Genomic DNA, 27,502 nt, shown 5'->3' on the forward strand with positions numbered 1-27,502 from the left:
GTGCATTTTTGCTTTGTTTTGCTGGGCACATTAAACCCTCCCCTGCTTGTTGCCATATGAACAGAAACAAAAAGGCAACTTCTGCCCCCAGTGCCTTAACTGGTGATCTTATCCTATAAACTATTTTCATGTCTCTAGTGGTACATTTCTTTGTCTCTGACTTTATCCTCATTGATTAGTTAATCCACATAAGTTACTTGTTTTCTTGTTGTCAGTTTATAGCAGAATTTAACTCATTTTTTTTTTCTTCTGGACTTGGACTGTTGGATACAATGACAAATCTATAAATTGCAGCACTCTGAATCTTCAGTTTATTCTCACACTGGTTTTACAGCAGCAGGATCCCTGTGTTTGGAATGAAATATATTAAAAATATCACTTAGGTATGAATAAATAGCTGAAGTTTGATTTTAGCCTTATGCTACACCTGAGGCAGAGACCCATCAGATTACAATGAGGGCTGTGAGTGAAGCCTGAACCCTCACACGCTGCTCTGCAGGGAAGGACACAGCTATAAACCACCTCCTGCTGATGAGAATAAAAAGTGTGTACACAGAACATGTCAGACAGGTTTAATATCCCCCACCATTCTGTGTTCAAAACCTGAGATTCTGGCACCCAGATATATTGACCTGTTCACTCAGTGGCAAGGCTTCAATATCAAGATTACTCTCCTTCAAGGTCTAATATTTTGTTTGCCTTGGGTTTGATCAATATTAACCTCCTGGGTCAATAAATCTTGATACTAGCCTCAAGAGGAGTCATTATCTTTCATAGAAAATGATTATTTCTCAGTTAAACCCTACATTTAATTCTCCTGTAATCCATCTCTTTCATCTTCATACATTTAACAATTCTTCTAAATAAAATGTGCTCTAAAATATCTTAGGCACTGCAGATTTTTAAAATCCTAATTAGCAGCTGCTACAAGGTTTCTCAGTTCTTGGAAGCTGTTGTAGCTCTGCTATTGCAACCATCTATTTTGTTGCTTGCTGTACCCAGAAAAAAATAGAGAAAACCCCAATGCTGGGATGTGATATGAGAAACCATTTAGGTCATAGCTGTGGATATGGATCAAAAGATATGTGTCTGAACCATTTTAGATATAATGGTCAAATAAAAGAGTCAGGAAAAGGCAAAAGTAGCAGAATTTTTCTCTTGTACTCTTTGTGGGTTGTTGGCCACAAACAACGATGAATTAAGTTCTAACCCTGAACTCCCCGATGGGCCTGAAGTAAGAATTTAAACCCCTTTGTTCCCTACTTGTTCTTGAAGGATTAAAAGAAGTGCTTGTGAGCAACAGAAGCAAGAATTATCTTTTCAGAGACCTCAGTCTTTCATTATCTGAGTTTTTAAATCCTCTGAAACCCTTCCCTGGGGATGTTGTTGGGTTTCTGCTTCTCATTAAGGTAATGAAAATTCTTCAGCCTGTATTTAGAAATGAAAGGAGACTTCCATAGTGGGCCAGAGGGAAAAGGTGCTAAAATCCATTTTAGTGCTCATCCTGAATTTATGGAAAGGACAGAGCTTTTCTCAAACCACCTACACACAGCCTTTTATCAGAGCTTCAGTTTGAGGAGAGGCTCTTCCCTGCCGAGAGAGGTGCTTAGCGATGAAAGAGCTCTCGACCCAAAGGCTGCCCTGCTTTCATCTCTGCTCAGCCAGAAGACTCGTGAAGCTAAAACTTCTCTTTTTATATAATCACAAAAATTTGGCCACCGAGTGATCTCACAGAAGGAAGGGACCACGGTGGGTCCGGCAGTGCAAGCTCCTGGCGCAGCAGGGTTATCCCAGAGCACAGGATCGTGTCCGATGGCTCTGGAATTATCTCCTGTGAGGGAGACTCCAAACCCCCTCTGGGCAACCTGTTCCTGCTCCTGGCCACTCCGGTGACGAGCGCTTTTCTAACACTTGGAGCTTGTTGGTTGCTCTCTGTTTCAGGGATTGAATCAAACATCAAAGAACATTCTATTTTAATATATATATTCCGTATTTTTCACGCTCAGAGGACACAGAGAGTCCTTGCTCCCCTCAGGGACACCGGACGGTCCCTGCTTCCCTGAGGAACACGGACAGTCCCGTCAGGGACACGGACAATCCTCGCTCCCCTCAGGGGACAAGGGATAATTCCCGATCCCCTCAGGGGACACAGGACGGTCCCCTCAGCAACACGGACAATCCCGGCTCCTCCAAGGAACATGGGACGCCCGCCGTTCCCCTCAGGGATGCGGACAGACCCCCCCTGCACTCAGGCCACGCCGCCATGGCCGGCGCGTTGCTATGGCGCGGCCCCGCCCCGCCCCTCTCCGCGCGTCCCAACATGGCGGCGGCGGGCGGGGGCCGGCGGGCGCTGCTCCCGCTCCCGGTGCCGCTCCCGGTGCCGCTCCCGGTGCTACTCCCGGTACTGCTGGCGGCCGCCGCCACGGCGCGGCTGTACCGGCCCGGACACGACCCGCTGACCGTGCTGACGGCCGGCTCCGTGCGGCCGGCGCTGCTCAACTCCTCGGCCGCCTGGGTGGTGCAGTTCTACAGCTCGTCCTGCGGCCACTGCATCGCCTTCGCGCCCACCTGGCGAGCGCTGGCGGGGGACGTCAAAGGTGAGGCTCGGACCGGGTCACCGCACACGGCCCCGCCGGCCCGGCCGCTGTCCCGCGGCCCTTCGCGGCCTCCCGCGGTGCCCGGAGCCGGTGCAGGGCCGCGGCGGTGCCTGGCGGTGCCCCGGGGGGAGCCGGGCTGTGGGACCGCGGGGCCTCGGGCACTGTGTCACCCATGGGCCATGCCGTGTGTGCCGAGGGTTGTGTGAGCCGCTGTGCCTTGGCGTGCGAGCATCACCCTGATCTCCTGCTCTGGAGTGTGAGCATCACCCTGATCCCCTGCTCTGGAGTGTGAGCATCACCTTCATCCCCTGCTCTGGTGTGTGAGCATCACCTTCATCCCCTGCTCTGGTGTGAGCACAACCCCCATATCCCGCTTTGGTGTGTGAGCATCACCTTCATCCCCTGCTCAGGTGGTGCCACACAGCCAAAATAGCACATGGGACAGAGCAAGGGGTGGATGGTGTTCCATCCACTTCCAAATTAAAGGTTTTGAAGGAATCCAGACATGAAACATTACTTTGCCTGCACACAGCAGTGTGGTTTGCGTGTAAGTGTCCCTGTGAACCCGAGGTTTGTTTACACTGAACTCCTGAAGGCACGATGTTTATCTTCTATATGTTTTATAAAGAGAGCAGCTTGTTTCAGAAGATAAGCAAAAAATAATGTGGTACTGGAGAGGCTGTGCACACACTTGATTTATATCTTGCAAATTCAGTGTAGTGTGGATGGGCTCAAAGGGGGGAAAGAACCACCAGAAAGTAAAACAAAAATCAAGCAAAATGAGAACCAGGTTTTCTCATTCATCAGTTAGTGACTTGAAATTAATGGTGGCATCTATAGCTTATGCTGAGGGACCTGCCTTGCTGTCTCTTAGCCTGCTCAGTTTTTTTGGCAGGTGCTGAAGAGTTTTACTCTATTTGTAGATGTAAGGAAACAAATGGGCCCCTGAAGTATCAATTAAAGTTCATTACTTCTGCTGGGGAGGAAACCTGAGATCAGATTTGTAGGAAATGTTATGCTTAATATAGCAGTGTAAAAGGCTTTTAAACTACTCTTAATTCACATTTCACCCAGGAGATGTTTCCAGGATGGATACAGCAATTTTTAATGCACTTGTGGTTTCACTTTGAGAGGGACTGAAGAGCTCTGGCCATTCTGTGACACTCTGAAAAACATTAACAGCTCATGTGAAATGTAGGTGAAGTATTAGGTGTGCATTTAGATCTATGGAAATGGAAACCCACCCTAAAATAGGTGCATCACACACTGAGGAATTGTGATTGGTGACCAAAAACTCAAAAGCAGAGAAACACAGAGCAGTCATGGTTTTCAGAGCACTTCAAATGCTCCTTACTTGCATGAAGGGTTTGTTTATAAACCAGTGACTTTCTTCTGTTTAATTTGCATAAGTTTATGTAACATTTTCTCTCCTGCTTTAATCTGCTCATGGCCAAAATAATATTAGATCTTCTCCTTCTTTGAAGTAACAAGGAGATCTTTGAGCACAGCAGTGGAGAGCATGAGGAGCCCAAAGTGGCCAGAGCTTTGGCCAAAATAGGACAGGGATTTAGGTAGGATTACAGCTTGTAAAGACTTCAAATACATGTTTTCATTCTCACCAGCAGACATGGTAACTGCAGATGCTGTCATGCACTCGTATCACTGCAATCAGTGCCTCTCTCCTTTAATCCATTGAGTTTTTGTGAAAACTTTCATTTAGAAAGTGGATTTTGAATGTTTGTGGACATTGGCACAACCAGCAAATGCTATTGGCTTTTGGTGTTATTTGTCAGCCAAATGTTTCCATTTTCAAGTTGGATGAATGGATTTTAGGAGACTGAGAACAGTCACACTTTTCATTGGTAGCTTCATCAAAGAAACCAAACCCAAAACGTTTTGCCCACTTAATCTGTCTTAACATTTGTTTTTCAAAGATATTTACTCATCTGCTAGGATATTAAAGGATATCCTTGAGGATGCAGATTTTATTTTAGGGAACTCCTAGATCACTGGGGTTATGTTTGCTGATTTGGTGTCCAAACAAAATCCAGTTAAATTGGTGCAACAGCTTTGTCCAAAAAAGGCCTGTGCTAATAGACCTAATTTTAATTTTGTTTCTCATTTGTTAAATCTTGGCAATACTACCATTGCAGACTTCACAGCAGAACATAATCCTCCTGAAAAACAGGATCAGTGCTTGCTTTTGTGTAATTTATGTTTTTGTTTTGATACTCCCTCTCAGAACAGGCTTTAAGCTCTGTCAGTGCTGCTGCTTTTCTAATCACACATTTCATTTTATTACAGCAGTGGCCAAAGTGGCCATTAGAGTTAATTATCCTTTTTCTGTCTAAAAGATTATTAAGTTTATCCAGCAAAATACATACGGGCTGGAATTATGTGTAGTAACAAACCCTTGGAAATCCCACATAGGACAACCTGTGAATTATACACAGAATCAATTCACTCCTCAGGATTTGCAGTAACTGTCCAAATTTAGCAGGTTTTGTTTCAAATCCATAATGATGATTTCCTGCTTGAAACTGTTCTTTGAACACATTTGGTGAGGAGCTGCAGTCACCTTATCATGGTTCAGGAAACAGCCAAGTGTCAAAATAGGCAACTCTCAAGTAGCTGTGAGAGAGAGGTGCCTGTGATGAGCCTTTTACCCCCCTGACTGAAACTTCTCGATGGAAAACAGCCAGGTTTATGGGAAGGAAGTGAATTCCTTGTAATTCTCTGGTGGATGCTCTGTGGCATTTCTCACGTGGGAGGTTTGACCCACCTGCAGGATTCCGGTTTGTCCAACACAGCCCTGTCATTCACTGGAGCTTGTTTAGCATAAACAGAGATTGTGTTGGTTAATGCATCCCTCATCTGCCTCTTTCCCCTCGCTTGTGAGTCAGTATTTCAAAACCACTAACGCTAATTTAAAATTAATCAGCGTTTTGAAAACAGCCAGCCCAGCCTACAGTGCCGCAGTAACTCCAGAGTGTCAGCTGTGCACTCCAGCAGCTCTGGCACCCCTTGGAAAGGAGCAGCTCCGTTTCCAGCAGCAGGAATGCTAAGCAGCACATCCCAGCTGGTGCTCTTTAACCCGGCTGTTTCGCTGGGGTGGGGCTGCTTTGTTGTGCGGGGTTATTTGCATTGAGTTCTGAGAGCTCCCATTCATGGCGTGGAGGAGGATCCAGACAGGTGGAAAAAGGAGGAGGAGCGGTGAAAGTTGAATGAAGGAGATAACCAGAAGCCAAACTTTTCTTTTGTGTTTTGCGTTTTATTTGATGAAATGGGCTGTTGTGTCCTTTGTGCTGCTGTGAATGGGTGCCCATCTGCTCCAGCGTGTTTGAGAGCTCTCCTGGTGCCCGCTCAGCTCTTGGCACGTTCAGCACAAACCTCTCCATCAGCTGCCCTGCCCTCCTCCAAACACAAGCAAAGGTCAAGCTAAATTTCACAGACCAGAACTGTCCATCAGCTCTTGAACTTGATGAAGCTTTCATGCTCTTTGCTATAAAAGCAGGTTTAATTTTAATGCTTTCTAAATGTTATTGGGAATTGTGGGGGACCTTCAAATTCTGCCCAGGGCTGGTTTGATTTAACTTTGCTTTGAAAAGCAGCTGTCTAAGGATCCTCTTGGAGTGGTTCTTCCTTAAAGTGATTGCTACAGCAGAGGCTGGCTCAAAAAGATAAATTCCCAGCAAAAAGAGAAGGAAAAAGCTGTAAGTTAGCTGAAAGCTTTTACTGAAGTTATATAAGCATATTTATGGAAATCCTTGAACTCCCCTGGTTATTGCTATAAAGGAAAGTCAGAGTGATGCTCAAAGTCTGCTTAAAACTCAGGTATTTTTGTGGGTATAACTAATGCATTTCTGAACAATACTGCCCCATAAATACAGCTTTCAGCAGACACTGCATGAGTTGGAGTTGTTTTTTATTCTGAGGCCTCTCAGAAAACTCTAAGTTGGAGAAAAAGCAGCTTGTTAAAAAAACTCTAATACAAGGAGCATCACATTTATGGGTTTGTAATTGACATCCATGTGGATGAGTAACTGCTGGATGAATTTTATTCTGCATTCTGCATGCTCTATTTTATGAGCACAGCTAATGGGAAAAGCTGAGGAATTCAATCCAGTTCCTTGCAAGTGTTGGATTGGCCTGATTTCATCTTCCTGGATTCACCCCTGGAACTGCTGCACTGTGTGCTGGGATTCCTCTTATTCAGGTGCATGGAAAACACTGATGCAGCCAAGAAAAACAGGGAGGTTTTAGTTATTTTAAAAATCAGTAGATTGTATTACACCGGGGCATGGAAATGAATGGCAAATGAGAATCGACCCAGGGCTGGATTTTTATGCCACTGGAATCTCTCAGTCCTGTTGCTGGTTTCCATGGGAAGCAAGGTAATTCATCAGCTGGGATCCGTGGTCTCTCCTGCTGAAAATTGAAAGATATCTTTGTTTGCAGACTGGGAATCTGCAATTAGAGTTGGAGTGCTGGACTGTGGGGAAGAAGGGAACTATGAGACGTGCAAAGAATATGGGATTCACTATTACCCAACTCTTAGGGTAAGTGCAGAACATCCTGCTTTAGGCAGATGATGCATGTTTTCTAATAATTAAACTGTGTAACTCAATGTGCTGTAGCTTTCTTTGCTTTGCTGAGAAAACTGCAGAGCTGATAAAAGATTAATTTGGGGGGGTTTTGCTGAATGCAAGAGCTGATGCAGCTGTTTTGAGCAGTAATTCAGTTCTGAATCTGAAAAATTCTTATTGAGAGATCATTCTGTCAAGTATCATGTTATCACATGTATGTAACCCCTAGTTTCAACAGATTTATTAGATAATAACCATTTGTATAAATATTTTTCAAATTCAGCTGTTATGGGATTATTAATAATGTTTTTAGTTTTGGTGTGTGATGGTAAATAGAACACATTGAAATTGCCTCATAAAAACAGCTGATTGCATGACCAATTAAAAACTTATCCTTGCTAGATCCTTCACTATTTTTGTGATTAATTTAGTAATATTTTTCATAATAAAATGCTTAGACTGCCTTTTAAAGAGGATGCCACGTTAGCCAAAAGTATCTGCTATTGTTCATTTTAATGCAGTTTTTACCTTCTCAGTCAGTCTGTATTAATCACATTATTAAGTATGAGCAGAATGTGGTGGATGGAGAAACTGTTTGTGATGACAGGAGAGGGAGCAGGAGACATTTCAATGTAGGATTTGTGGTCTTTTACCCTGACAGTAAAACCAATATTTGTATTTTCTTTCACTCTCCAAAGTTTTAGGTGTAAATTGTGATATCCTCTTTATTAAACACAGAATCTTTTCCATGTTATTTTTTTGTAGCAGAAGGCAGCCAAGCTCCCTTAGATCTCCTGTTTAGCCACTGGAGGGAGTTGGGAAAATGTGAATAGTGTTCCAAGTGCACACACAGTTGGTAGCAGAGATTTGGTGATCAGTTCATTTGTGTTTGGGTTAATGTTTGCAGTGCAGGATCAATACACGCCGTTGAATTTTGCATTAAGGGATTTTTCCTCTTGCCCTCAGGTAGGTGAGAAGCAGCTTTTTGGAACTTATAGGCTAAGAGGGAAAACTGTCTCCTGAGCAGATAAATAAAAATGTTTTGAAGTTAGAGCTGTAAAAGTAAAAACTCTTGAAAGCCTTTTTTATTCCTAAACTGGGCTTTTTTGTCTGATACAGTGACTTTTCTTTTGTCCTACACAGTACTTCAAAGCATTTACAAAGCAGTTCACAACTGGAGAAAATTACCAAGGTAAGAACATTTTACTGTGAGAAATCCCCAGAGCAGTTTTCCTGTCAGCCAGGGCTGTGTCACACAACAAGCAAAATCCTGTCAGTTCCTTTGGGCAGGGATGGGGTGGACACTAAATAGCTCTTTAAGACAGAATATTTAAAGTACTCTACAAAGTGTTAATCAGAATTTTAGGCAGGCAAAACATTTCTCCAAGAAACTTAGGAACCACATTCCTTTTTTTTTTTTTTTTTTTTTTAATGTAGCTCCTAATTTTCACAAATGGCTTGTTAATTTTTTTAATCCCTTTTCTTCCCACCACACTCCTCATCAGCACGAGATCCAATTTACTCAATTCTGACTTTTGATCCCTCAGCCATTTTCCAGGCATCCTGAGTAGCACTGGGAGAGCCTCTATTCAGATGGTGACTCCCTGAAAATAGGCTTATCCCAGGGTTTGTCAGGATCACAGCTTGAGGTGGTTTGTCTGGGACAAAAGTAATGTTGTCCCTTTCCATGGATGAACATTTAAAAGGCCAGAGGTCAGAGGAGAGACCACCTGCACCATTAACCCTTCCTGTACAAGGAAACCTTAGTTTTAACTCTTGGGAATTTGAAGTATTTTCTCCCTTTTAATGTGGTTCCTTTGAAGCAAATAAAATATTTTCACACTTCAGTTATTTCCTCCTCTTGTTCCATGGTTTTGTGGCTTCTCCATTTGGTAGGAATATTATACCTTGGCAGATTTTAATTTGTGGTTATTATCCTGCTGAAGTTGCTCACAGCAACTGCTGTGTAAATGTTCACATTGAGAATCAAGCATTGTTTGAAGAGAAAATCAGCAAGGCAGGCAAATGGATACATTTGGAAAAGTCTTGAGGTTTTAGTAATTTTAGGGTGGGATGACAGCTTTTAAATATGATCTCACAGCAACATTGAAATGAAATCCTACACCCAAATCCTTAGTTCCTTTTCTTCAGCCAAATAGCATGCTGAGTTTTAAGTCTGAATTTAAAGGAAAAACCTGACCCAGAAAAGCATGCATAGCAAACCTTCATGTGAGTCATTTTTCCCCGGTTTTCTGAAGGGTTGTGTTTTTTTGGAACCTGTTCTCAGCAGGAGGAGATCGAGAGCTGCAAACACTTCGTCAGATGATGATTGATTTCCTGCAGAACCATTCCCAGGAGCTGAGACCTCCTGCTGGCCCACCACTGGATCCAGTGCTGTAAGTTCCTTGTTTTCAAATGTAGCTGCTCTCTGTTTACTCAGTTAATTAAATAGACTGTGGAAGGTTAAAAATCTTTAAAAAGTTTTTTTTTTTCTTTTTAATGCCAGTTCTGCAATGAGATTGTAAAAGGAAATTCTGTGTGTAACAGTGGATGTATTGCATTCTGTGCTAAATTGCTTTTCTTTTCCTCAAAGGTCCAGTGATCTCCCATCTCTTTTTGACAAGAACAGCCACCACTACACAGCCATTGTGTTTGAGAGCAACAGCTCCTACGTGGGCCGAGAGGTAACCTGGGACTTGTGAGGGACAGAGTGGCTGGGAGTGGATGTCACCATAAACCAGCTGGATTTGAGTTTATTTAGCCAAGCAACAACTCCCTGAATGCAGCTCTAGAGCAGGTCACACATGTTTGGGGGATCATAAAACCCAGGGATTATGTAGGGCTCTGGTGTTCACTCACACAGAGGAACTTGCTTACAAATGAATGTGATGTCTTATTGACTTCTTCCATTCTTATTTTAGTAGAAGGTTAATTTATCAGTTTCATTCTCAGCACAGTTTTCTTTCAAAAATTTGAAAGATCACAACAAAAATATTGCCAGATTACGTTATTGTTTTGTTGTTACTAGAGAACCATTTTTATTACTCGTTCTTTTGGACAACTGTTTGTAATAATCTAAACTCTCCAGTTCCCTTTCTTCACATATAAATTCTGGGAAATTAAGATGGTAGCATGAAATTATTTACCCAGTTCAGAAACACAGAGGAAGTGGAGGTCTTTAGGTTTTGCTTCCCAATAAAATATTTGATTGGGCACCATTTCCCCACGTAATGATGGCCAGTGTCATCATGAGTGGAGGAGGCTGTGCTGCCAAGAGTGGGAATCACTTTGGGATCAGGCTCCTTCCAGGCATTTGTTCTCTGGGAGCTGCTGTGGTGATGCAAGTGGGCATTACTGAAGAAATGTGAAGGTTATAAAGTTCCTCAGCTTTTTATCACACTGTTTTTATTATCTGCAGTTAGAGGGGAAGACTGAGTCATTTGATGAACACAAAGTGGAGTGTGCTTTCAGGATAAAAAATGTTTGTTAGTTTTATGTAGTATTTGAGCTTTATGGAATAGTTTAGTGAAACAGAAAATAGCATTGTTTTCATGTTTACAACACAAGACAAAATGGACAAACCTTCCCATACTGCTGAAGAAAAGGAGGCCATGTGTCATCACTGATGGAAGGAAGGAGGAAAAGAACAGAATAGACCAAGAAAAACTAAAATTTAAAAAAAGGAAAATAGGAGTAATAATTTCTAGAGAAGAGTAAATCTTCTTTAAGTGAAATTGTTTGTGTGCACAGAGCAGCCATAGCTGCACTTCCTGCAAACAGCTTAATGATGTCCTTAAAGGATGATGCTCTTCACCTGTTTATGTGTCTTGTCCTGCAGGATTGGCTGTTCCTTGAACAATTTATAATTCATGGCATCCTCTCATTACCCAGGTTATCTTAGACTTGGTCCAGTATGAAAACATCGTGGTGAGGAGAGCACTGAATTTTGATAAAGCTTTCCTGGAGAAGCTGGGGGTCACCTCAGTCCCCTCATGCTACCTGATACAGCCCAATGGCAGCCATGGATTAATTAACAAGTAAGCAATTATCTGTCAGAGGGTTATGGGGGTGTTCACTTCACTTATAAAAATGTCAAGATTTGGTGTCCTGACTCCTCATCAATACATTGTAGTGCCTGAGCTTGTGTGTTCCCTGTATTATCAATAAAAGAACTAATACTGCTTTTACTTATCACTGTTGCCTATTTATAGCTTCAATTTATTACTGTGATACTTCTGAAAGGAATAAAACTGTGGAGTAAAAGTGGAAAAAATAAATGAAGCATCAGAGTTCTTAAGAAAACTCATTTCTTGTGTAACGTGAACTGACATTTGGATAAACATTTGTTGGTATTTTGAATGGAATTTCACACCCCTAATCCAAGTGATTTGTTTTTCGTAAAGTGAACATTATTTCTTTTCACTTTGTATCAAAACAGGCCATGCTGCTAGGACTGTAAAACATAAACCAAAGTGAATATCTTATTTTATAAATGCAGTTATTTGCTTTGGACATTCACTTAGTCTGAGATTAAAAGTGATATCTCTTTGTCCATTTGCAGTTTGAAGCCTCTACGGTCTTTCTTCTCTTCATATTTAAAGTCTCTGCCAGGTGTAAGGAAAAAACTCCTTTTGCCACTGCAGCTGCCTGCTCCAGAAAACAAGGAGGAGAGCACAGAAGTCAAGGTGTGGAAGGAGTTTGATAAGTAAGTGATGCCCTTGATTTTTATACCTTTGGTTATTAAAAATTACCTGCAGCTTTTTCCTGCCACGTGTTAAGCTGTGCTATAATTTATTATAAAATCATAGAGCAGTTCCATATTTTACTTTATTTCACTCCAGTTCAATTGTGAGCAGCTTTTCAAACAATTCACAGGTGAAATTACTGAGGTGTTTTGGTTTTAGCAGCAAATGTCTGCACTGCTCTGGAAGGAATGTTTTTACCAGAAGTGTTGTGAAATATTCAATTGCCTTGAAAATGCCAAGGACTTATCAACCACAACCTGAAAGCAGTGATCAGTGTCCCTGAAAAAACACAGGGTAAAATACCAAGCTGTAACATTTCTGTAGGAGATTCTCTGTGTGTGCCATAGTGAGACAGTGCCCACTGGAAAGGGCTTGTCAAATGCAAGTACAATAGAAAATACTAAAGTCACTGTAAAAGATGTTTATCACCCCAAATCCCCTGAGGTTTATCTTCACCCTCTTTCCCTCTGTGAGAGGAGGATGCAAAGCCTTTGCAGAGAGATAATCCCTCAGCATCTTTAGATGGGAAAGATGTGGGACTGAGTGCTTTAATATAATACTTATTTTCCTTTCATGGACACTATTAGTGTCATCTTCTTTCAGTGACTATTATAAAATACTTTATATGGAACATTCAGTTAGCAAAACAACTTAGTTAAATTGAGCTGCTTTCCAGCAAGGCAAAATCTTGTTGACATGAATCTCAACTCCAAGTATCTTCTAAATAGGATCCTTTTGGAGAACCTCCTGCATTCATGTGGATGTCTCTTTATGTAAGAAACTTGAAGCAGAATTTTGCTGTTTTTTATAATTTAAGTGAGTACTTTATTAATTAAGGAGATAAATTCAGAATAAGTCTGTGGCTTAAATTAAATTATAGATGTAGTATATATGATTATAGATTATTCTGTCTTTTAATGTGTTCTTTCCTGCATGTTATTTAGGAAGTGGGAGCAGCCAGTTTTTTCAATGTTTGTTTTTTAATTCTGTTTTTTTTTTTTAGCAACAGCAATGCTGCTGAACTCTTACAAGAAGTGTGAGCTCTCTGAACTTCTGTTTGTTCAGTTCCATTGCTCTGTCTCACACTGCCTGAAAAGCACTGAAAGCTGGGGCAGTGTGCCTGCTGCATTTGTAATTTGTAAAGCAGGTTTAATTATGAAGATATTAAAAGCAGGTTTAATTATGAAGATATTTGCTTGTGAGAAGGAACTTGGAAAATGTTTTATTTGGTTTATATGGTTTACTTGTACCTGTCAGAACTCTTTGTCTTAAGAGCTGCTGTTTTTAACTGGGAGGTGAAGGACCTGCAGCAAAACTGCTGCATTTGGGAGAGGATTTCTAATCCAGTCCTTCCCAACAGTGACATTTCCAGTCTTGTTTGCACCCCTGCCCTGTGTGGGATCCCCTGTTGTTCAGAGCATGTCCTGTTTCTCTTTGTGGTCAGCCCAGCAGAGAAGCTGTAATTCCCTTACACCAGGGCTGTAATTTCATTACAAGGTAAAGCTGGCTGGGAAGCAAAAAGTTCAGTCAAATATTAAAAAAACCCAAACTTTCTCACGTGTGGTTGTGCCTCAATTGTCCAAACTCTGCCTGTGCCCCTCGGGCTGGGAGGACTCTGCAATCCCTGTGGGGTGGCCAGTGCTGGGGGGCTTGGATGCCACCTCCTCTCTCAGTTTGCCCTGGGGGAGTGGGGAGGGAAGGAGTGGCAGGAGCTCCAGGATTGATGTGTGTTCCAGGTCCAGGCTCTACATGGCTGACCTTGAGTCAGGATTGCATTTCCTGCTCCGGGTGGAGCTGGCCACGCACAAGGCACTCGAGGGAGCTGAGCTGAAAACCTTCAAGGACTTTGTCACCATCTCTGCCAAGGTAGGCGCTTCTGGGCTTTGATTATTTGTGGAGATGAAGTGACTCCACCGGAAAATTTATCGTGGGACATAAGTCTCTCAAAATGTCTTGCACAGTGTTTGAGCGTGTGCATCCTCAGTAGCTTAAAAAAGAGTCTGGTGGGTTTATTTAAAGGATATTTTTGAGGTCTTGTTTGCTGTTCTGACATACTTACGGGGTTAAAATGCAATTTAATTTCACCTTAGGGGGCTCAAATTAAATAAAGCTTAAGTAGTCTGCAGCATATTGAACAAACACTGTAAATATAGTCCATTTATCAGATTTTCAGGATAAGTAGCTATTGTTACTCAGTGGGATTAAACCAACCTTTGTTTTTCATTCTTGACTTTTGAATTTCATTAATGCATACTTGGCAAATGCTGTTCTATTTAGAGATGTTAGTAGCTTCTGTCTGAATTTTGAATATCATTGAGGTACTGATTTTGATTAAATAGGTATTCAAAAATAACTGAGCTATTGAATATAATTGAGTATTTAAAAATTTAAAATGCTTATGTGTTACATTTGCATAAAAAGAAAATACATATAATATAATGAGATAGGACTTGAAAAAAATTTAAATCATTTTGCTTTATAATGCCAGCTTCCTGAAATGACCAATATCTCTTTATTTTTACTCCCTGTGTAGCTAGCACTATGTTTTATTTTTAAAAAGTGAATCAATAACTCTTAAGGGAATAATAAGGCCTATATGAACCATTTCCAAATATCTGGGTTTATCTGAAAATCAGACAGACAGTTCCTTACCCAGCCAGCTCCCCCCTGCAGCCATCAGGGGTCAGAAATCTGCAGCTGGCCTCATTTCTTTAAGAAAGTGTGGTGGTAATCTTTCCATCATATTATCCCCAGAGCATCCTCTGCTCTTCCCTGTGGTTCCTGGCCAGCTGATGTCATTTGGTTCCCTGGCTGTTGATGATAAATGGGGAATGTTCTCTTTTAGGTGCTTGCTCATCTCCCCCTGCCCTGTCCCACCAGGGGTTGATATCCTTTATTTGCATTTTTTTTTTTTGGTCATGTAACATTTTCCTTGTTTCTCTCATTTACATTTTCAGGTGTTTCTGTTAGGGATTTTTTAATATTCTTCTCCTGTTTGTAGTGATGGTCAATCCAAAGGCACAGAGATCTCTGATTCCTGCATGGGGAATTTTCATGACTGAAATCCTGCTCTCTCTGAAAGGATCCTAAAGAATGACAGATACTTGACTTAATTCTGTAATAATTCTAACCCTCATTAAAGCAAAATAGCATTTCTGCTGTTAAATAGCAGAAATCTGCTATAATCTGTAAAATAATGGTCTTACCACTGATTTTCAGTTCCTCACACTCTTCTGCCAGGCTGTGGCTCCTGTAAGTTCTGAGTCAAGGAAGTCCCTGATTCCAGATCCCTTTGGAAATCACTGTTACACATGAAAGGAAAGTGTTCTTCTGGATAACAGCTCCTAAACCTACAGAAATCTGACTAAAAAGAACGACTTTTTGTGATTGGTCTTCCAAAAATGAGAAGGATTTCAGCCCTCTGTTTCACTGGGGTGTTTTACTCTGTTTTGAGCAACATTCTGAACTGAATTACCTTAATGTGAAATCCTAGATAATGTTAAGTTGTTCTGTAGCATTTCTGCCTGCTAAAAATTTTTAAAAAAATTTTAACATTTTGCACAAAAAAACTTGTTGAATTTTGTAAGCAAAATCTGGTGTGAGGTGGCTTTTTGCTGCAAGCAGAACAAGTAATTAATTTGCTCATCAGAAAACAAAATGAAGCATTTTACAGACAGCAAAAACGTTTGGATAAAACCAAAAGCGTCTCGTTGCTAATGAGATTTGTGCTTGAAAATGGTTTTTTCCATGTTTTTTTTTTTTATTTTTCTCAGCTTTTTCCTGGCCGTCAGCCTGTGGTGAAGTTGTTAGAGACCTTGCAGGAGTGGCTGGTGAGCCTTCCATTAGACAAAATCCCTTATGATGCTATCCTGGATCTGGTCAACAACAAAATGCGGGTAAGCTGTTCCCAGTTCCAGCATAAAACAGGGCATTAGGAAAGGATAAGATTCTATATCAATCTAAGACATCACTTACTGCTGCTCCCCCAGTCATAATGGAGTTATAAGAAGGTTAAAATGAAAATAAAGTGAAATCATTAGCAGAAAAAAAAACAACCCGCATCCACACAAAGAAATTGAAATGAGAGAATTGAAACGTGCAATCCTGGCTGGGTTTTATAATGAGCAAGCAATACTTGTTCCCTAATGTCATCCCCAGGGATGCAAGATTCCCAGAGGATATTTCTGACTTTGCTGTGCCTGCTGTCAGCAGGATTCTCTTGAAGGTCAGAGTTTAAGTGATGGGAAATTTACCCACTGAAATGTGCATTATTCCTGAAGAGTTTCCTCAAATAGTCTCTAATTTCCCTGCTGGAATCCCAGCCCACTTTGGCAAAGCCCTGCCAGAGGGTTGTTTTTGCACAGAACTTAACAATTTCTTCCCTATTTCTGCCTGACATTTGAAAGCCTCCTGTGTGTTTTAGGAAGAGGAGAGAAAAGTCTCAGAAATTAAAATCTTGCACTGGGTTTCAGATGCAATGAATAAGAAGTGGCTTTGTTCCAAGAAGAAATAATATGGAATTTTACAGCCAGTTAAGGCTTTACTCTGTAAATCATGTAAACTTCGTGGAGTAATAGGGAATTTTGGATGTGCCCAAGGGAACTCTGGTAGTGTACAAGAATATTTTCATGTGTTGTGTTCTTAAAAAAAATCTTCACAGGTTAAACTACTTTGTGTGTTCTGTCAGACTGATTTTAGTAGTTTTGATGTCAATGACTGAACAATTTGTCTCTTGTCCAAAAGGGATGAGTTTCATGATGATGCTTCAGAGTACCTGAAACATGAGGATTTGTGTTTGCCTGAAGCATGAACTGATTACCAAGTGCAGAAAGCCATTTTTTGTTCTTTTCACTGGATCACCTCAGTTCCATGTGGGATCAGCAGTGCTGCCAGACCCCAGAGCAGCACAGCAGCACATACCTTAAATACATCTCTTTTTTTTTTTTTTTTCTTTTTTTTTTCAGATTTCTGGGATATTTCTCCCCAGGAAAGTGCAGTGGGTTGGCTGCCAGGGCAGCAGACCAGAGCTGAGGGGCTACAGCTGCTCCCTCTGGAAGCTGTTCCATACCCTCACTGTTCAGGCTGCACTGAGACCAAAAGCTTTGGTAAACACAGGTGAGCAGCAAATATTTTTTGGTGTGTAAATCCTCAAGGAATCAGTTTGTGGAAGAGAGTGGCTGCAAGGCTGCACCAGCAGGGGTCAGAGCTTGGCTGCAGCAGATTTAGAAGTGTGCTAAATAAAGTGTGTGGCCCTAAAGCTGGGAGTAATAAAGCAGAAAAAAGGAAAAAAAGGAAAATAGAATTTCAAGCAAAGAAATGTTGAGCTCCCTGAAATGGGATGAAAATGATTCAGGTTACCTGAGGTTGCACTGGGAATGAAATTTGAGGAAAATGAGGTTTAACCATACAGTTCAGTAGCTATAAAAGATGTACAACCATTAGCTGATCTTCTGTAATGTTATTTCTTAAATACTGCATGTTGCAACTTTTTGGTTTATTTTTTTTTTTTCCCAGCTGAATGTACCTGTCATTAATCCCTGCAGTGATTTACAACTTCTCCAGCACTCTGTAAAATTGCTCATTTTTAGACTTGCAGCATCTTGTGAAGCTGAGTGTTGATATTCTGGTGATGATTCCTGTTTAAGAAACGTGCTGGTTATAAAATCTATTCTCTTCACCCAATGAAAATAGAACCACTAATGCTAAAAGTTTGGGTTTTATTCTTGCCAGGACAGTGCTTTGTTTGGTTACAATTCTGTTTAGTTTTCATTTAAAGCCTTTTAAATGTCTTTTCCAAGGAATATGAGAATTCTACATGGACATCATAAAACTCAGAAATTTTCAATTTACCATTTGCTGATTGTATGTTTTAAAGGATTTTATTATTTCACATTATAGATCCATACATTTGTCCAGCATTATTTGCAGAGTGAAAATCCTTCAAATCTGAATAATTCTCCTGCAGAACAGGCATTTTTTGATAGCAAATCGTTCTGTTGTTGATTTTTGTTTCTCTTTTGTTTGTTTTTCATGGGGCAGTAGACTGAATTTCTTCAATTTAGTGCAGTGAGTTTGAGGGGTTTGTGCTGGATGATTTTGAGCTGTTCAGCAGGATCCTGCATAACTTAAATTTCCCCTTTTTAGTCCCAAAGTGTTCTGATTAAAGCCATTAAATCTTAATATTTAACTACTCAAAATTGCCCCTCAAATTGTGTGTTTCAGGCACGAGCCTGGAGTTAAAAATACACTGTAGGACCTGAGAACTCTTTGGCACAGTTAACCCTGGCTGTAAATCGGGCCAGATATGTGATGATCACTTCTTATGGTGAAAGAATTGGGTCAGTCTGAGACTGTGGGATTATGTCTTGGGAGGTTTTCCTCTCCTTATTGCTTGTTTAAATCCCATCTACTAAAAAGCATGATGTACTCCCTAATCCTTCCCACCACAGGTAGGGTTTTATGGTTCTTGTCCACTTTAAAGATTAGGGTTACCCTGAATTGCAGTAGTTTGGGAGGAAAGAGAAAAGGAGGATTACACAATGATACATGGCAGATGTTAATAGAAGATTCATCTCGGGGCTGATAAAAGAAAAACAACCAAAATGAGCCATTTTGCAATTGTTTGCTTTCTGAAGCAGATGGATTTCTCTTGATTGTCCCCTCTGCTCGAGGGCCTGGCACTCTGGGTGAACTCCCTGTGGCTGTCTTGATAAAATGATTTTATTGGGTTATGTTTGATACATTTTAATAGAGGAAATAGGATAGGAAAATCTGAACCTGCAGTGGGAGTAGCAGGAGAGATCCAGAGGAACTCAGGACAGAGCTGCTCGCAGCCAAGGATGTGTAAAATCATTGTAGAAATCATTTCCTGAGCACACTTCATGACAAGAAATGTGGATTTAGGTAACAGGATGTCTTGGTGTGAACAGAACAGGCCTGTGGATTTTATAATAAATTATCTGGCATTTAAATCTAGTGCTGAGTTTGACAGATTTCCCCACAAAATGAATTTTCAAGCATGTAACATTGTACAGGAGAACAGATGAAATTAATTTTGTGTATATATCTCTTGTTTCTCCACAAAGAAATAATTTGCTGGTTGTGTTTATTGTTCTTCCTAAATACAATTTCAGTATAAATGGTAAAACTATTCTCCCTGAAATTCGTTTTAACTTCCAAAATAATTTTCCAGCCTTTCTTTTCATGCAGAAATTTAATCTGCTTTAATCTCATACCTTTTATTTATACATGTCTGTTCAATCACAGATATTGAATGGCTGAGGAGAAATCATGGTTTCTTTAGACTAAAATTTCTTTTGGGTTTTAAATACTTATTTTTGCTGCTATTGTTCTAAATAAAGATGTTGATGACAGCCTTTATATATTTCCCATATCTATAACAGATGAGTGCTCTGATAGTTTGAGCAGGTTTTGTTGATTTTTTTTTCCAAGAAAACAAAGCAATAGTAAATTATTCGTGGTGTTCAGCAGCAGGAGTCTGTAATTTGATCAATCTGCATCATAAAATGTGTTTAATTTGACAAATGTGTGCTCGTGGTAACACACAGGACATTTTTAAATACATTTTGACATAATTTACTGGGTCAATTAAGCATGAATCAGAAATTCTGTGCGACAGAGATGAAACCATTAGGATTTCAACAAATTATATCAGGTTTTCAAGGCACTTAGGGATGTGAGGAGCTACCTGCTGACACAAGAAAGGCCACAAAGTTCTCAGCCTGTGCAGGCCTCATCTTCCTGCTGAATTCATTATTATTTTGCATTATCTTTAGTGAATGTTATCAGAATAATCACGTGTTTGTGTTTATTTTAGGAGGAATTCCTGATTTATTCTCCAAAGTGTTGCTCAGCAGCTGCTCTGTGCATTCAGAGCTGCCAAAAAAACCGTGGAATTAATAATTTTAATGAGATTTTGGTGCTCTCTAATTCCTCAGAATTGAGGAGTAACAAAGAGCCCTCACAGGCACCTTGTGCAGGACTCAGGGGGTTTGACTCTTGATTTTTCAGTAGCAAAGTCACCATAACTTCAGTGCCTGGCCATGAATATAGAGGTGAATGCATAATATAAACATTCCTTTACATATTGGGCAAGAGCTTGGAAAAATCTCTAATTCCACATACACAAAGTGTGAATTTTGCATATTTTAACAATTTCACAATGTTCTCTGATAAAAATAATGTCTGGTTTTCATTAACTAAGATTGGTTTTCCCCTGAAATTTTAAGATAAATATAATTTCTAAGATAAATAAAAATTTTAAGATAAATATAATTTCTTCTGAAAGAAGAAATTGCTCTGTAGAGACCACTTGACTTTTATTTGGTGGCAGTGTTCAGGGTAGCTTTGAGCACAGTTGTGCAGGCTGAATGAGTTGCATGTGTTGGTTCAAACAGCCACTTCAAACTGCAGAAGTGATTAATTTCAGATTCATTTCAGCTCAGCTGTCAATTCTATGGAACAAGAAGGGAGCAACTTTTCCTTTCCTTCTCCCCCTGCCCTTCCCTGCTCTTGGAGCTGAGTCTGTCCCTTGTCTTGCAGGCCTTGAGGACAGCCCCCAAATCGTGCTGCAGGTGATGAGGAGATACATCCAGCACTTCTTTGGCTGCAAGGCTTGTGCCCAGCACTTTGAGGAGATGGCCAAAGAATCCATGGATTCTGTGAAAAGCTTGGACCAGGCTGTTCTGTGGCTCTGGGAGAAGCACAACGTGGTCAACAACAGGCTGGCAGGTAGGGGAGAGAAACTCCTGAGCCAGGGCTGGTAGAGAAGGAAAAACATCCTTCTCAGAGCTGGTTTCTTCTGAGATTTCACCTGTTGCTTGGTGAGGCTCTTTCTGGAGCACAAATCACAGGAGCAATTCAGCTGCTTAGAAGTGGATAAAAAAATAATTGCATTTTTTTTCTGTACCGGTTTAGGGTTAAAACCTGCCTTTGTTTTGTTTTGGGAAATGATGGCAATTGAACAAGAGGCTTCCTCTGAATAAAAGAGCCTCAACTCTTGGCAGATCAGCAGCTGAATAAAATAAAATTACTGTATAAAAGAAATCTGTGCCCCCTCCAGATCCCTGTGTTTTCAGCTGAGAGTGCTGTTAAAATACTGGTTGTGTTTAATCCATTCTGTTATGGAGGTATCAAGTAACTAAAGCACTAAAGAAAATTGGTTTCTCTTTGCACTAAATCCCTGTCTGCTGTTATGGATCTGGGTAATGCAGCATTAGTTACAATTTCAATATGCTACATTGTGTTCATATTATGCTCCTGCTGCATTCCCAAGATTTATGAAGAATTAAATACTGGTGTGAGTACAAACAGTTTGCCTCCTTTCTCTGAGGAGAAAAAAAGGTAAATAATAAGAGATTAAATAAAAACATCCTCTAATTTTGGTTCCTGTAACAGGCAACTCCTGTGGACTTGGAGTGGCCAAGTGGTGGAGCAATGCACTTATTTAGAACATTAAGGTATTGGAAAACTCACATGGATATTGATTTAGGTGATGCAGCAGCCAGCTAAAATACCCTTTTAGTAAGAAGTATAAACACACTGGAATAAATAATAATGTTAAATTATGCTTTTTCAGTTTGCTAAAATTTCTCTGTGGGACAGTGATGTATTTTTACCCTTAAAAGCTGCATCTGTATTTGTGGTGCTGTGTGAGAAATGATGTTTGGTCAATGAAAACACCTTGGGGTGGGGGTCAGGAGGTGCCTGGATATGGCTCTGCCCTATTGAATTATTCCCTGTTCCTTTGGAATGCACAGGATTTACAGCATTCCCCTCTTTTGGCAGGAACACACAAAGTACAGGGAGCTTTCTGTTTGTAGCCTTGCTGTAATACATTTTGTTTCTGCATTTTTTATTGAAACAAATTGATTGCTGTGTGATCTTTAGGATAAAAAAACCAATTTGCTCTTTTGCTCGTAAATATCAAGGAGACAAATATTTTTAAATGTCTTTTGAATCCCTGTTTTACCCAAAATCATGGGGAAATTTCCTGCTTTTAAAACAAAATAAAAATAATGAAATGAGAATAAATTGCAATATTATTATTTCTAAAATATTTTAAATGCTAGTGTACTAATCAGGTTAATAAATTAGGGGTTTTACCAGGTGAAGATATTTTTTCTAAAAATTATCTCCATTCACATTTTAGGATATTGTTTTTTAGAGCAAAGTGTGAGAGCAGCTGCATCATTCAGCTCAGAAACGTGGCCAGAGCTGTGAGCATCTGAAATGTTAAAATTAGATCTAATTCAAGACAGTGTCACATATTTAAAGACTTGGTTTTTAGCTGAAAAATACAACTTAAATATGAACATGGCTTTTAAAATACTGCAAACAATTTGTTCTGGTAATGGTGCAGAGCTGTGGAAAAGCAAGCTTGGCATGGAATGGTTCACAACACAGAAAATGAAAATATCTGAGTGTCTGGCCTTGGAGCTGCTCTTGCAAACCAGGCAGAAAACAGGGATTAAGGAGTGAAAAGAGCAGTTTGTTTTGCACCATAATTCAGGTTAACCCTGCAGGGCCCAGACTGTTGTGTGTTCCTGCCTTCTAAAAGCAGCAATTGCAGGATTTGGGGTTGGGATTGAAAGGCTGCAGCTTTTACTGTGAGAAAAGGGAAATCATTGTGAGTTAGTGTTTGTATCTTGACGTGTTTGGGGTCAGAATTGATGAGAAAAGTTCCAATTTTTTTTTTTTTTGTGTAATTCAGTAGTTGTGCTGTGGCTTTTTATGCCAACCTCAGTGGAAGTGGAAAGCACTCCCTGGGCAGTGCCTGTTGGTGCAGCTTTCCCTCTCCATTCCTCCTGACCTTTTTCCATTTATATTTTTCCCTTCCCAATTAGGTGATTTGACCGAAGATCCAAAATTCCCCAAAGTTCAGTGGCCAACTCCAGACATCTGTCCTGCGTGTCATGAAGAGGTCAAAGGGCTGCACAGCTGGAATGAAGACCAAGTCCTGCAATTCCTGAAATCCCACTACAGCAGTGACAATATCCTCTATAAATACACCCAGAGCCAGACTGACCCCAGTGACAACGAGCAGGGAGACACAAGAGAGGGGAAAGACACAAACCTGCAGAAGAACTCAGGGGGAAATGGAGAAAAGCAGCTCCAGGATAAGGAGAACCCAGGGGATCCAGGCTCCAAGGTGTTGGAGAAGCCAGTGGGAAATCCTGGAGCTGTCCAAGGTAGCGGCAAAAACGCAGCTGCATCCGTGAGCCTCAAAGGGACCAGGCAGGCTGTGTCCTTCCTGGGGATTGGATTTTCCAACCTAGACATGAGTCTGTGTGTCATCCTCTATGTGGCATCATCCTTGTTTTTAATGATCATGTACTTTTTTTTCCGGGTGAGGTCCAAGCGCTGGAAAGTGAAGTCTCACCGTTCCTCGGTGTAGGAGTTCTCGCTGTTCGTGGCTGTTGGGTCCCAGACACAGCTTTAATATTTATGATCAGGGATTTTATATGCAGTATTCCTTGGGTCAGACCCCTTTCTTCCCAAGGCATTTCCCAGGTGTTCAGCTGAACAAGTGGAGCTGGCCTTGAGATCCCCAGGCTTTGCCCAAGGCCACGTCCATGTCCTCACCTGGGAGCGTTGCATTTGGCAGTTAAGGTTTTTCCATGACTTCCCACCAACATCCTTTACTCATTTCCAGAGTAAACATTGCATTATGCAATCCGCTGTGCCTGCTGGAGAAGGAAATTGGATATTGTTTTGTGTATTTTCAAGTCAGGTGTTTGGGTTTTTTTTAATTCATCCAGAGCTGACTTCACCTCCCCGAGTGCTGAATGGTACCTTGGCTGCTTCACTGGGAGAAGCAGGAATTCTGATGTTTCTTTTCAGGAAACATGAGTTCTCTTCTGATTAAATCAATTCTAAACCTCTGTGACTTTCTGTAATGTTATTTACATATTTAAAGTAGGAAGCATTTAATGTTCAAATCATTCATCCATTCTCTGGTGCATTCCAGCCAAGGATATGTGTGTGTCATCACTAGGATGAGAGTTTTGGGGCACAATTAGCAGCCTGATGCTGATTGCTAAGTAATTATGGTATTATCCAGGTGGAAACCAATCATGATGAACTCTAGGAAAGGAAAACTGTTTTTAGTGAAGGACAGCAAGGTTTGTGTTACCGTGGCAGAACAGGTTGGAAAATCTACAAATACTGAGTTTCTTCTGTTGAATTTCTCCTGAGTTTCTTCTGTTGAATTTCTCCATCACAAGAGAACAATTAACACTTCCCTTGGTATTTCCACCCAGAGCTGCCGTGTTCTGGGATGTCCAGTTCCCTCTAGAGCTCAGTGTGGGTACTTGGAGCAGCAGTGAGAAGAAATCATGAAAACATTTCAAAATCATCCTTGGGAGTAGGAGTTGCAGTGATGCTGGCTGGGGGGGATAATTCACGTCCTGGATAGTGAAGTTTATAATCCTATCCAATGTAATTGAGCATGTTCTAGTTATCCATTACCTAATCTTTAGTTAATCCTAATAGGTTTTGGCCTCAATGTTTTCTCGTGGCAGTGAGTTCTCCAGATTAATTATGTTATATAAAAGGGCTTTTCCTTTCAATTCTACATTTGCAACTTTTAATTTAATTGAATGTTTGCTGGCTCCTCTGTTACACGAGAAGGAATAAGGAGTCCCTGGCCAATTCCCTGGATTTATACCATTGGTGTGTCCTCCTCTGAGGAGAAAGAGAAAAGTTCAGAAAGTTTGAAGCCTGGCAACAAAAAAGCACCAAAACTCCACAGGTTATTTTCTCACAATCAAACACTGGCTGTTAACAAAACTGAGTATTTCTGAGGTGTCTCTGCAGCTTCCAGCTGGAATGGCAGAACTGAGCTGCAAAGATTCACTGCCCCTTGTAGCTGAAGTTTATCACAGTAACACTACAGCTCCACATGGAGGAAAAGCTTTCTGGGGCTGCTGTGAGCAGAGGCAGAAATCTCAGTTCCCATGACCCTGTCAGTCCAGCATTCCTGCAGAGGGGCTGGGTCTGTGCCCTGAGGACCCTCAGAATTCCAGAGTTCTGGCAGAAGGAACCATCCTGGGTCTTTCCTCTTGGCCCTTTGTAATTCATGGAGCTTTCTTTGCTCTTGGATGTTTTCAAACAGGAAGTATTAAAATAAAAGGAGTAGGATGTACCAGGAGAGACAAAAGCTGCAAGTGCTAAAGAAACCTGATGAAGTTATTTGTGAGAACTCCTAATTTTCTGTTTCCAGCAGTGCATCCACCCTGCTGTTCCTGCACAGAACTGGATGGGAACAAAGGTCCCAGGTGTGGTGTTGCACACGAGGTGTTGAAAACAGTGACAATACCATTTCAGTAATTTAAATGTTCTATTTATTTGAAGTCAATAACTTGACATTTCCAAGTCTGTTCTGGTTGGGTTGGGTTTTTACTGTCTCATTCCTCTCTTGGAAGGAAAAGTGACTGTTTTGTACTAAATTGTAAATTAATGTGCTTGTTTAAAATAAACTGCAAACGTTTGGGCAAAGTGGATGCATTTGGGCTTTTTATCTGTGTTTGCAAATTGTTTTGAGCTGAACTTTTTTGGCAGGACATCTCATGAACATGTCCATGATCAACCACATCCATCCTCTTGGGGAGGTGTATTTTTAAGCTCCGACTTCTCAGGAGCTGCTAAAGAACCTGAATGAGGGAAGAGAAAATAAACCAGGAAGAAACAAATGTTTGAGTGGGTTGGTTTTTATTAATGGTTGTTTTTTATTAATGGCAGAAGCCCAAGTGAGGAAGGCCATGGGCAGGTCTGGTGCCTGCTGGCCCCTGATCAGGAGGGCACAGGAGGGTGTGCAGGGAGAGATCAGCACAAGGGCTTTTGGGGGGTCCTGGATGTCACAGCGTGAGAGACCACGGGGCTGGCAGGTGCCACTGCTGGTCCTGATGGGACACAGCCCTGGCTCTGTCCTGAGTGTGACACAGCCCTGGCTCTGTCCTGAGTGTGACACAGCCCCTGCCCTCTGTCACAGCCCTGGCTCTGTCCTGAGTGGGACACAGCCCTGGCTCTGTCCTGAGTGGGATACAGCCCCTGCCCTCTGTCACAGCCCCTGGCTCTGTCCTGAGTGGGACAAAGTCTCTGCCCTCTCTCCTGAGTGGGACAAAGTCTCTGCCCTCTCTCCTGAGTGGGACACAGCCCCTGGCTCTGTCCTGATGGGACACAGCCCCTGCCCTCCCTCCTGCCCGGCCACAGCTGCCCCACCCCTGCCCCGTGCCCGGGGGAACCGGCACCACCACACACGGGTTTGCTCAAAGTGCTTCCTTACAGGCTCAGACTAAAAATCCACTTCAAACCCGAGCTTAAAAGGGACCGTGTGGATCATCAGCTGTCCCCAGAAGATGCTGATGGCCCTGGGGAGGGCCAGTGATGGTGCTGGTGCCACCTGGTGTCACTGCTCACGGTACCAGTCCCACTCGGGCAGGACCTGGACCCCAACTCCCGCCTGGCATTCCTGGGTGCTTTATTTGGGGACCCCAGTCCTGGTCCCCAGAATGTCTCCCTGCATTTCCCAGCCGCACAGGGCCGAGCTGTCCCGCAGACTGGAGCTTGTCCCCGGCCAGATGAACCATCCCAGGGGCCAGCCCCGACCCGGCCCTCGGCCCCGCAGGACCCGGAGGAGGGGAGGGTGCTCTGGGCTGGGTGCCTCGGGGTCCGGGGCTCGCTGAGGGCTCCCCGGCCGCCCCCAGGAGCGGGCGAAAGTCCCGGTGCTGCCGTCGGCAGGAGCATATGTGAGTTTGGAGGCTCCCGCCCCTAAGCTGCTTTTATTAATTTGTAATCCCCTGCGAGCAGGAGGTAAAGGGATTCGGGGGATTAACGGGCTCACAGTAACAACCACAATTATCAGCTCCTGCTGCCTGCGGCAAGCGGTGCACACACGCACGGGGCTCCCCCGGACAAACACGGAGCGCACCGAGAGCTCCGCACACGGGATCGCGAGGTGCCGTGGGACGGGACACAGGCACAGGCTGCGGGCAGGGGCACACGCACCCCGCACCCGTGAGCACGGCCAGAGCCCGGCCCGAACCCCCGAGCTCCCGCAGAGCCCCGGGGACAAACCCCGCACGGCCCCGCGTGTTCCGCGCACACACAACTCCGCCCGTGTCCGCCCCGTCTTCAATTAGCGCAATTAACCTCCTGCAGCCGCTGGCCGCGGGTCAGGCACCCGCTACCTCTGTGCGTTCGTTAATTAATTAGCGGAGGGGAAAAAAAAACCCCGCTGCCCACGGGTGGCGTCGGGGGAGCCCCGCACCGCGGGGACAAACGAAATCTGGGCTAGGAGGCGGCCGGCGGGCAGCCGGGCCCGGGCGGAGGCTCCCCCCGACGGCGGCTCCCCCGACCCTCTTCGTGCGGCCGCCGGGGGATTCGCGGGGGCCCCGGGGCCGCTTTGCACCCGAGGGCGGCGGCTGCAGCCCGAGCCCACGCGTGGGACGGCGGGGACAGCGCTCCCCCGGCCGCTTTTGTGATGCTAAAGAGCCCGGCGCTGAACCGCGGCCCAGCTGCGGCCCGGTGCCGCCCCCGGCCCGCCCCCCGCGCC

General features: G+C 42.6%; 1 protein-coding gene across 1 annotated transcript; it reads left to right on the top strand.

Annotated features, from left to right (window-relative positions):
* Window positions 1-2,320: 2,320 nt before the first annotated feature.
* Window positions 2,321-25,446, top strand: QSOX2 (quiescin sulfhydryl oxidase 2). The gene is made up of 12 exons (XM_041483865.1): window positions 2,321-2,597; window positions 7,056-7,156; window positions 8,327-8,375; window positions 9,471-9,579; window positions 9,777-9,867; window positions 11,075-11,220; window positions 11,745-11,888; window positions 13,665-13,794; window positions 15,702-15,824; window positions 16,893-17,043; window positions 20,491-20,679; window positions 22,794-25,446. Exons 1-12 carry the CDS (start codon window positions 2,321-2,323, stop codon window positions 23,342-23,344), a joined length of 2,061 nt encoding a protein of 686 aa, XP_041339799.1. The 3' UTR covers window positions 23,345-25,446.
* Window positions 25,447-27,502: the final 2,056 nt, after the last annotated feature.

The sequence above is a fragment of the Pyrgilauda ruficollis genome, unplaced genomic scaffold (assembly GCF_017590135.1).
Source record: "Pyrgilauda ruficollis isolate IOZ18807 unplaced genomic scaffold, ASM1759013v1 scaffold62, whole genome shotgun sequence".
Lineage (NCBI taxonomy): Eukaryota > Metazoa > Chordata > Aves > Passeriformes > Passeridae > Pyrgilauda > Pyrgilauda ruficollis.